The sequence below is a fragment of the Atta colombica genome, unplaced genomic scaffold (genome assembly GCF_001594045.1).
Source record: "Atta colombica isolate Treedump-2 unplaced genomic scaffold, Acol1.0 scaffold132, whole genome shotgun sequence".
NCBI lineage: Eukaryota > Metazoa > Arthropoda > Insecta > Hymenoptera > Formicidae > Atta > Atta colombica.
The window spans coordinates 11,027-22,756 of NW_017259220.1; the positions used below are offsets into that span (position 1 = coordinate 11,027).

At 30.4% G+C, this 11,730-nt stretch overlaps 1 protein-coding gene across 1 annotated transcript in view; it reads right to left on the minus strand.

The window, feature by feature from the left end:
- LOC108684310 overlaps positions 1–10,936 on the minus strand; it is a 20,037-nt gene extending 9,101 nt beyond the window's left edge. The window contains exons 1-5 of the mRNA XM_018188573.1: positions 10,848–10,936; positions 10,538–10,774; positions 6,834–6,969; positions 5,120–5,277; positions 4,936–5,048 (exon numbers count right to left, since the gene is read on the minus strand). Coding sequence (XP_018044062.1) covers positions 4,936–5,048; positions 5,120–5,277; positions 6,834–6,969; positions 10,538–10,683 — 553 coding nt within the window. The 5' untranslated portion in view covers positions 10,684–10,774; positions 10,848–10,936. The remainder of the gene's footprint in view (positions 1–4,935; positions 5,049–5,119; positions 5,278–6,833; positions 6,970–10,537; positions 10,775–10,847) is intronic.
- Between the last annotated feature and the right edge of the window lie 794 nt (positions 10,937–11,730).

The window sequence follows — 11,730 nt, forward strand, 5'->3', positions numbered from 1 at the left end:
TATATATATATACAAAAATGTTTATTCATTTACAATGTTGTAATAATACAGTTGTTAACAATTGTAACAATTGTACATTCATCAATCATTTTAAAATTTGTTACACATTATTTCGTTACACATGCAGTTGACAGTTTATACCAGGTGTATAAGTTTAAATTCGCTCAGCACAATAAGACTAGACGACTAGACTGGAGAGGGCGAAGATTTAAAGAGAAATACTGTCCAATCGCACATACCATGTTATCCCTTCACCATGATTTCGACTTTTCACCCCTCCCTCTTTACTCCTGCAAAGAGGGGGATGAGAGTAGCTTCGCAAGGTCGAATAATATTAATATGGGATAAACCCATATATAACAGTATAATTATAAGATGCGTTCGGCAATGTAAATCTGAGATGCGAGCTTGATCACGTAATCTTCGAGCAATCCGAATGCCAAGAATTAATTCCGACTACAGAGCTGTTTTGACTATAAACTGTCCTTTAAAGTTAGATTATAAAATGAAATTGTTTATTTTTATGAATAAATAAAAAATATCCTATTAATTGAAAATTTCTTTCGCTAGAAACTGATAATAGATAATAGTCTTATACTAAAAATAGATCGTTACACATGAATAGCAGACTCATATGCAAGGTGTTTTCTTAAAAAAAAAAAAATACTACATTGCAAAATAAATTTCAGCAATTTATAAATTATATCATTTGATTTATAATCGTTAGAGTCTTTAATATATTAATGCAATTTGATTTTATTAGGTGTACAACTTTGCTTCCGCCGTTTTTTTCCGAAATTCGAGGCTTTATTGTAAAAAACTGGTTATACATTTATGATTCAAAGTATTGTCCATCGCTGGCCACTACTTTCTCCCATCTTTCGGGTAGCGTACGAATCCCGTGTCGAAAAAACTGGTCATCTTTTGAGGTCATCTCTATCCACGAATCGATCCAATTTTTTACTTCTTCATAAGATCGGAAGTGCTGGTCAGCCAGGCCGCGTGCCATTGATCGAAACAAGGGATAGTCAGAGGGAGCAATGTCTGGAGAATACGGCGGGTGGGGTAGGACTTCCCATTCCAACGTTTCCAAGTATGTCTTGACCACTTTCGCAACATGGGGTCGAGCATTATCATGCTGCAAAATCACTTTATCGTGTCTCTCGTTGTATTGCGGCCGTTTGTCTTTCAATGCTCGGCTCAAACGCATCAATTTCGATACCGATCGCCTGTGATTGTTTCAGTCGGTTTTAACAGTTCATAATACACTACGCCGAGCTGGTCCCACCAAATACAGAGCATGACCTTGGACGTCACCGTTCTTGAAGCGTTGAAACCACTCACGACACGTTCTTTCACTAATAGCGGCCTCACCATAAGTATTTGAGAGCATTCGATGAGCCGCTCCGAGATGAGCCTCAACCGCAGATTTCTTCATATTGAAGCAAAAAATTAAAACCTCCCACAAATGACGAGAATTTGGCTCGTAAACTGACATTTTCAATCGAGAATAACTTTATGATGCAGACACAAATCGACACTAATGTTTCTATGGGGTTATGTTAACAGATGCCAGAAGTTAACAGAAGTTTATTGTATGACGTCTATGATCTATTTACTTCGACCACCACTTACCGCTAAAGCCATCTATAGGAAAACGACGGAAGCAAAGTTACACCTAATATTTCATTCTATATGTGCATAAGCTTTGATCTAAAAATTATCTAGCAAATTCTTTGTTTTCGTAACTTCAAATTCATAAAGAAGAAAAAAATTAAAAACTTCTTCGTTAAATATTGTACATAATATACTCAATTTCTATTTGATAGCATTTGTTAGAGCGTTTGTAGACTCAGACATTATAATATTGGGAATACAAATTAGTTCGGTCCGTTTGTTTGTGCATTTATTTCAAAACAATGAACAGTATTGTCCATTGCTTCCTACTACTTTTTCCCATCTCTCAGGCAATTTTCGAATTCCATCTCGAAAAAATGACTCGTCTTTGGAGGCGATTCAATTTTGGAGTCAATTTTCGATTTCTGCGAAAGAAATGAACTTGCTGCATCCTTCGGAACAGCCAGAATCAGAAGGAGCAATGTTCGGAGAATACGGGTGCAGTAAAACATCCCATTTGAGCGTTTCCAAATATTTTTTTATGACTTTAGCGACATGAGGCCGAGCGTTATCATGAAAAAGAATAACTTTATCATGTCTTTGCTCGTATTCTGGCCGTTTTTCTCGCAATGCATGGCTCTAACGAATCAATTGTAGCGATACGGATCATCTGTAATGGAATCGCCAGGTTTCAGCAGCTCATAGTAAACAAGACTCTTTTGGTCTCACCAAATACAAAGCCTGATCTTCGAATCGTGATGTTGATGTTGAGGTCGACGATTGATGGCAACGATTGATCGGGCTTAGCGTAGTATTTTTTCTTCTTGGAGTTTTTGTAGAATATCCACTTCTCATTTCCAGTCACAATCCGATGCAAAAAACCTTTTCTCTGTTGTCTTTGAATCAATGATTGCTGTTCGCAATCAGCTGTTGAAAAATCGCCTTTCAACGTCTCTCGGTTTCAGTTCATAAGGCATCCAATTTCCTTGTTTTTGAATCATTCCCATGGCTCTCAATCGTACAGAAATGGCTTGTTGAGTTACCTCCAATGATTCTGCAAGCTCCTCTTGCGTTTGACTCTGATCTTCTTCGAATAATGCCTTTAATTCTTTGTCTTCGAATTTTTTTGGCTGTCCAGAGCGAGCTTCAACGCTGAAATCTCCATCCTTAAAACGTCGAAACCATTCCCTACATGATTTATCAATTGAAGCAGTGTCATAAACTTCAATAAGCATTTGATGGACTTTAGTCGCATTTTTCTTCCAATTAAAGCAGAAAATCAAAATCTCCCGCAAATGCTGCTTGATTAACACAAAATTCGATATTTCAAATACAGTAAAAATCAAAATTTTTGTATGAAACTCAAAGCGATATAAACTGAATATTATTAGCAGATGTTTAACCTCTCTGAAACTGCCAAAATCAGCTGTCACTATGAATCATTCACAACAGCTGGAGCCATCTTTAGAGAAACGAACCGAACTAATTTATACTACAATAGTTCAAATTATTTGTGTATTCACATTATTTGTAAAATAGAAGTATTAAAAGAGATAAATGTACATTACGTGTTAACGAATCAATTGGATACATTATTATAAATATTCAGGTTATGAATTTAATTTAGGCGCGAAAATCTGCATTAGCTCTGCAAACTCGATCTTTGAATCCGGAGTAGATCAAACTCGATTGGCTCTAGAATTAATATCGAACGCAGATGAGGTAACATGTAGCAGAAAGATGCGAATTGCCAAACGATTTTCAACGAGATAAAAGAGCAAACAGTGCCTCCGATTTGTAATGCCGAATGCATCTATAATAGAAATCATGCGTCCCTTTGCAGGGGAGAGAGATGAGAGTCGCTTCGCGTAAAAAGTCGAAATCCATGTGGAATGTACCACAGTGGAATGTACAATTAGAGACTTCATTTTACTTCTGACAGATTTCCAACCTCAATAGTAATTAACTTTAATGCTTAATATCTCGGTACGCGGAGCCGACCTAACATTTTTTCTTACAAATTCTTTCGTTTCGAGCAAAAACACGTCATATGAACCTAATTTCATTAAAATTGAAGGTGCAATCTGTATTCTAAATAATTATCTTTAAAAATAACATTTTTAGGCTAGGTTGTTCGATCTTTTGATAAACTATGTTTTCACTCTTTTACTCTTTTGTTTATCTAATTGGTAAATTACCACATAGCACAGAGAGAAAAGAAAAAGAATTCAATCAATTGTTATGTCATCAATTTAGAATTCACTTTCAGACACAAAAATTCTGAAAAGAATTTTTTTTACATTTGAAAATGAACTCGAAATTGACATACAACTGAATTCTTTTTGTGCTCGATAGTTTATCTGAAAATGGAACAATCGGCCCATGTTACTATATATATAATATTGTATAAGTTATTATAATGACATTTACTTTAATTTGTAAAACTATTATCCCAGTTTAGTTTAAGATTACGTTTAAAGACTGAAAATGATTTTGACGCGCAGTTGTAGAACTGGATATGTATATAAAATTACATCATTATTTAAACATTAAGATGCAGCATAAATTAACAAGATGTTTTCGTTATTTATTGTGAATTCAAGTTGCGCTTATATAAAAATGATTAATAATAATAAATATTTTAATAATATTTTACGGATATTAAAGACATAATACTAAGGATATTATATAAAGTGGATATATAATATCTAAAGAACATTCGCATATTAAAAAAAACATTGTAATATAATATTCTCGAAATAATATAATATTTTAATTTTTATGATAATATTCATATAACATTCTAGATATAATTTGCGTTTATAAGGAGAATTTATACTTAATTAATTATCTTTAATATTATTTACATGTAAAAACCAATACGGTCTAAAACCGAAGAAACGGTCCTGTTATGTAATATAAAATCTCGATCAATCAAAAACTGAGCTCATTTGTCGCGTGAACGAGTCTTGTGAATTTTTGTGAATAAGGAATCCAATCAACAGGATTAAAAAATTACATTTCTTATTCAGAATTTTGAATTGAAGAGTACTAAATAAGTTAAAATTTAACCAATTACAATTATCAATTTACGATAACATATTTTAAAACTGCCTGATGATTATATGTAATTATAAAAAAGAAAAATTTGGATTGAAAAGGATTCATTTAATGTTTCATTTCGCAAATGCGTTTTGCTGAAGAACTGAATCCATTTCAATTCATTCTCGTTTCATACATGTGGATTATTATATTCTCTTAATAGCTTTTATTACTTTTATTGGATGCAAAAGAAATTAAGAAATAAATTACACCTACTATTTATGTATTTTCTTCCACGATCCTCTTCCATGAAAGAAGAAATCAGATTGCTGACAGTCTCCTCTGTCTTGTAATCAATTGATTTCATACAATCGCTGATACGAAGATACCTGATGCATACAAAACATAATAAATTAAATATTAAGATCTCATTTATCACTGTTCTTAAAAAGATAAATACATATTATGAAAAAATTGATAACTCTCCGTAGCCCATTGCAGGAGTAGTTCAAGCGTTGGTCGATAAGATGTTCCCTTAATTAATTCTTGCATTAATTTGTCCTTTAAAGATATCTTGTTTCTAGCGTTTTCTAAATTAACCAAATAATTCTTCAAATCCTGAAATCGCAGATTCAAATATCGTGTTTTCTAATCGTGTTAACTTGCAGAATGAAGATAATAGGGGAGACCGGGGACAAAAGTAACATTTTCACTTTGAAATGTTATAACAATTTAAATATAATATTTACATTTAAAAAATATCTTGTATCTTTAGATGTAGAATTTACTTAACTACAAAATTTTCTTTGGTTTAATTTTTATATGTAACTAGAAAAAAATTATATTTGTTTAAAGACTAGAGAAATTTTATTACAACTGTCCCAACCCCGTGAAACAATTACAACAGAAGAGGACAATTGTATCACATTTGCCAGAGATACAACTATATAAGTTATATTCTTTCTTGCAGCTGCACAAATCGATAATTAGTCCTTTATAATCTCTTTAAACGTCTGTTTAACGTCTGTTTGTATAAAGGCACTTCTTTTATATAATTTTTCTCTTATCTGTCTTTTCTTAATAACAATTTTATGAAGAAAAATACAAATAACATTGTACAAAATAATACTAAAATAAAATCAAATAATATAGAGTTAAGGGGACTTTTGGAGTCAGCGCGATAAGAGGTGTGTGCGCAATCTACACTTATATAATCATTAATAGTATAATGTGTACTAAAAGTCATTACATTTTTAGACGTGAATAGTTAAGAACATTCGATACATTTTGACGATTTTTAAATTTCATTACAACATACAAATCTTTATACAAATCTTTTTCATATACTCAATATTGTAATATACTCAATATTGTAATATACTTTTATGCAGTGTTATATAGGATTGAAAATGCAATCACTTGTTAACAAGAAGACAGGCAACTTCTTTGTATGATGTTTATGCTTTTCTTACTTTCCGACTGGATATAAGATATTCTCTGTTAATATATTAATTATGTATTTGCTAAAGATGTCTAAAATCGATAGCCGAAATATTCAAACTTACATCTTTTAATACACATTATACTATTAATGATTATATAAGATGATTATATAAGTAGATTGCGCACCTCTTACCGTGCTGATTCCAAAGCCCCCTTAAATCTATATTATAGTACAATTTTACAATTATTAGGAGTCCTATTTTATATATATTCTATTTTATATATATTCTTTTTTTATATATATTCTAAAAAAATCAAATAAGTTCGGGGACAAGTGTAACGTTACAATTAAGGCATCGACTATTATCTCCTAATGGTATTTTATGATTTACAGTAAATTTTTAAAATAAAAAACCTAGATAAAAATCAACTGAAATAACCATTAATGCAGATAATTATTAAAACATTAAGATAATACATTACACCTTCGTTATAAGAAACGAAAAAAAAAATTTTAGATTTTGTATACGCAATAAAACTTACTTAATGTATGGAAAAAGTAATTTTTGCTTCTGCACTCGTATACGTTCCGTGAGAATCAGCATGTAACGAATGATTCAATATATCTACAGAATTTTACGACATATAGTCGCATATTCATATTTATTATAATTTAAGAAATATTAATGATGTTGCTATTGTCCCCTTGTTATTTTTCCGGTCTCCCCTACCTGATTGATATCATTAAATTGCATCAGGATATTCGAAAGAAGTGCAATTTCTTCCTCGAGGTCCATAAGGACTTTAAATATCAATCTTTCCCGCGTTTCCTGATCTATGCTATTTTCTGCTCCGTCTATTTTTTCACTGCAAAAAAATTAATTAATTAATCAATTTGTTTTCTTATATATTATTTATGAAAATAAATTATTAATTTATTTTTAAACTCGAAAACTTACTATTCAAATTTTCGTGACTGTCGATATAAGTACTTTATATTTGCACTTGCGTAGGATTAGATAATTATAAAGAACATTGAGAAAAGAACATTGAGACATCTTACAAGACATCATAAAAACATCCTAAAATTCACGAGACATTTTTTGGAAGTATCCGAATGACATCTTTAAGATGTGTTATGCTTCGATTTACGACATCCTAAAGACATCCTTAAGATATGGCCTTCTACAATAAGCCATTAGTAATCAGAAATTAAAAGCTAAAAATTGATCAATCAATCAAAGTCAGTTTTTAACTTCTGACTTCTGATTTATGACTAGACATCGGATTTCTATGCAATTGCATATTTTTTTAGAGTGCGGAAAGTAAGACTAAAGTAGAAATGTGTCTTATTAAAAAAGTAGTAAAAATGTATATATATTATGTATATATATATATATAAATGTATATATATATATATTTATTTGAGCATATTTTGCATATTTGTACATATTTTGCATATTTGTATATTTTTTGCATATTTGCATATTTCGTGCATATTTACATATTTTTACATATTTTAAATAATTTTATGTATTTTTTATTAATTTCAATGTTATTTTTTTATTAATATCAAGCTGCACAACGACAATTTAACGATATCATTAGTCGTTAAGATTTACGGAATAGGCCTCAAATACGTAAATAAAGTAAAATACGTAAATATTTATCATTACCACTTTGGAACATGCGAACGTTCAGACATTCTGAAATCAGTACGTTGCTAACTGTTATCTTGTGAAGTAGTGAGAGAGTGAATATTATTTCGAAAAATATTATAAAGTTCATAAAATGGGAAAAATTAAAAAGAAGAGATATATTCTAATTAATAACTGGATAAAATCAATGGATGAAAAATATTTTTGATGGAGCAAATATTTGCAACTTATGCAAAAAAAATGTATATTATTTGATATTTCATAGCAAAAAGCATTTTGTATTTGTGACGGTTTATAACAAATAGTCCACTCAAGTCCTTAAAGTTTTGTATTGAATTTGTGTGGAATACGTGAAATATGTTAAATTTTATATTACTGAATTTAAGTATTGTGCACAATCTAATTATATAAATAAATTTTGCTTTCAAGATTTCATGTGAATGGAAATCGCAATTGACACAACATTTAAACACTGCAGTACACAAAAGCAATAAAGCTGAAAATTATGATTTGAATATTAATTTAGAAGATAATATAAAATTCATTTTGTTATGAATTGTATGAAGCAATGATGGTTGTAAATATGTCTTGGCATGAACTCGATAATAAAATATGGAGTAATTTTTTGAAAAAATATACAAATCGAAAAATTCCTAATGAATCGACGCTTCGAAAAAATTATCTTGAAAAATGTTACAATAGAAAAATTCAAAAAATTCATGATAATATTGGTAAAAATTATGTTTGGATTTCTGTAGATGAGACTACAGATTGTTCTAGTCGTTATATAACTAATTTAATTATTGGAAAAATGTGCGAAGATGAATCAAGAATTCTATATTTACTTGCATGTAAACAATTGGAACAAATGAATCATGCAATTATTGCTCGATTTATCAATACAACACTGTTAACACTGTTGGCCAAATGATAATGGAGAAAAAGTATTATTACTCGTCACAGATGCAGCCGTATATACAATAAAAGCTATTGATTATTTGAAAATATTTTATTCTAATATGTTGCATTTAACTTGCTTAATTCATAGATTAATAGAGTCACGGAATAAATACGTTTTTATTTGCAATCAGTTAACAAATTAATATCTTCAGTAAAAAAAGTCATTTTAAAAGTTCCATTTCATGTTGAAAGTTATTAAGAAAAAATGGTACTATTATCTCCTGAATCAGTTATAACAAGAAGGGGAACATGGCAAACAGCATTATTTTATTCAAAATATCTCGCTGAAATCAAAGAGATTTATATTTTTTCTTTTATTATAGTAAAATTTATTAATATGTATAACATATTGTTTATGCATTGGTTATTTTTATTTAAAAATATAGGTGGTTCAATCATTTGCAAATGATACAGGTGGTTCAATCATTGTAAATGATATTACATAAAAATAGTTCAGGAAGTATTGCAAAATAAACAACTTGATAATGATTTGGTATATATTCAAACTCACTTTAAATATTTACCAAAAATTATGAAAAAGTTAGAAATGAGAGGTATATATACCTTTAACTAAGCTCATGGATTTGGTAACTAATATTATAGAAAATATTTTTAAAACACCAGATGGAAAAGAAGTTATTTTGAAATTTAATTCAGTCTTAAAAAGAAATTCTGGATTTACTACAATTTCAAAAATAAATGAAATTTTGGAAATAATGTTGAAGGGTCCCATGAAATTCCAGCACACTATTGGAGTAAATATAAATATGCTCCCATCTTGATGTAAAAATGAACATAAAATGTTCATTTTTTTGCATATAAGATGTTATTACATAATGCGATCATTAATCTGTCATATAGACAGTGGATTGTATAGACTAGTGCTTATTGATTTGGGGCGACTACGCCACCTCGAACAAAAGAAATAACATATCCTACTCGCTTGGGGCCTAACTACCTAAAAGTTATAGCTTACACAGGAAAAAGCTTTAAAAAAATTGTTGTCACACTTCACTATCTTCATGGAGTAGAAATATTCCAAGCGGACACTAGGCTTCAACTTCTAGACGATTAGGTTCCAAACGGGTAGGATATATTTTCTTTTGGTTCGGCGGAGCCGCTCAATATCTCGCTTCGTAGAGCAGTCCCGGACGTTTTTCTATCAGATTCTTTCATTTTATGCAAAAATGCGTCGAATGAGCCTAATTTCATAAAAATCGAAGGTAGCTCTTCTGAAGAATTACTCTCATTTTGTTTCTGACAGATTTCCTAACCTTAATAGATTATCAACTTTAACGCTCGGATCACAGGATAGGATGACGCTTTTTTTGCCAGATTATTTCATTTCATGTAAAAACGCAAATCGAATAAGTCTAATTTTATTGATCTTTAAGGTAATTATGTTAAACTGTATAATTATCTGAAAATATTTGAAAGATGTCTAAAAGGCTCTTTTGGAAAAGAGTCTTAAAGAGTTTAGTTCAAGACATTTTTTAGATGTCTTTCAGACATGCATGTTCTCTGAGATATTTTATTTTCTCGTGTAGTAACAAAATGTTTTATTTATACTTTATAATAATGTTTCATTTTTTTATCTTGTATACATTCATTTTGATTTCCGATTTATTATTAGTTTCAAGATGTATTGAAAAAACATTGTGTTTCTAAAATCAATTATTTGGATGTCATTTTTTCTATCCTCGCTTTGCCAAGCGCAATCATACCACCTATTTTACTCCAATCTACTTCCCTCAAAATTCCGCAATAGCAGATCATCGCGCGATCGCTAGAAAAACCTGCAATTGTTGTCTACTTACTTCGTGACATGGCGCAATTGCTCTATTCGATTAGCTAGACCTTCGAGCGATCTCTCAGCCTTTTTCGATAATTCCTTCCATTTGTCATCCAGCCTTTCTAGACGTAAAAAATAGCGTACGAGACACATGTGAAGCTCCCATGCCATCTTTGAATTCCCAAGTGGAATGTCGAGATTAACGACATAAGTGATCTGTTTTCTGTTTCTGCATTAGACTGCACTAGCACTCTCTTTCTCACTGTCAACAAATATGTACCTATCTCACTTCAAGTTCCAAAAATGTTCAGTCACAGAAAACCTAAAATCTATACCTTTTACTCTTAGCATTGCATGAAATCCCCAAATATTTTTGCACTTAAAATGAGATAGATATTTTACCTTGAAAAAAGAGAAAGGTAAGAAGTCGAGTGTCAAAAGTGCAAACAACGCGAACAGACCTATATATAGGCAACATATAAGCTGCTTTCCTTTTAGGAGACACAAATTGACACAGTATAACACACTCGAACACAGTTTGCCATACTTAAATGGAACGCGTATGTACAGTGTGTACGAACTTTTAATACCTTAAAAGATTTGAATTTTTTTTTATTATTGAAAATAATAAAAAATCTTAATATAAAATTATTTGTATTAAGTAATATATATATATATATATATATATATATATATATTACTTAATATATAAATTATTTTTTTATTTATTCTTAACATAAAAAATATATTAAAAGTATATATTTGCCATTGTAATTTTTGATTAACATACATTGATTCAAATAATTCTGTATATTGAAAACAGAACAAAATAATGGTTGCAGGTATGTTCTAATATCTTAACTTATACTTAATTCATCAAAATCACACTTGAACAGACTTGAAACACACTCTGACTCTCCTCTCGAGCAGAAGTGAAATGTGTCGATCGAGTTTGAACAAAATTGTAAATGGAAAGCAACGTGTCGATTTATATCAAGTGTGTCGAATGTGTCTCCTAAAAGAAAAGCAGCCATACTTAGACTAAGGGTACGATCAACGCGATGCTGCATCAAACCATGCTTCAAAGCATTTGTAGCGAGATTTTGACCACAGCCCCAAGCTATTCTGTTTGCAACGTTCGTCTACTTTCTGCGACTAGTGCTGTCAAGAACACATAACCTTTTTTTATATATATTATTCGCAAATACAACACATTTT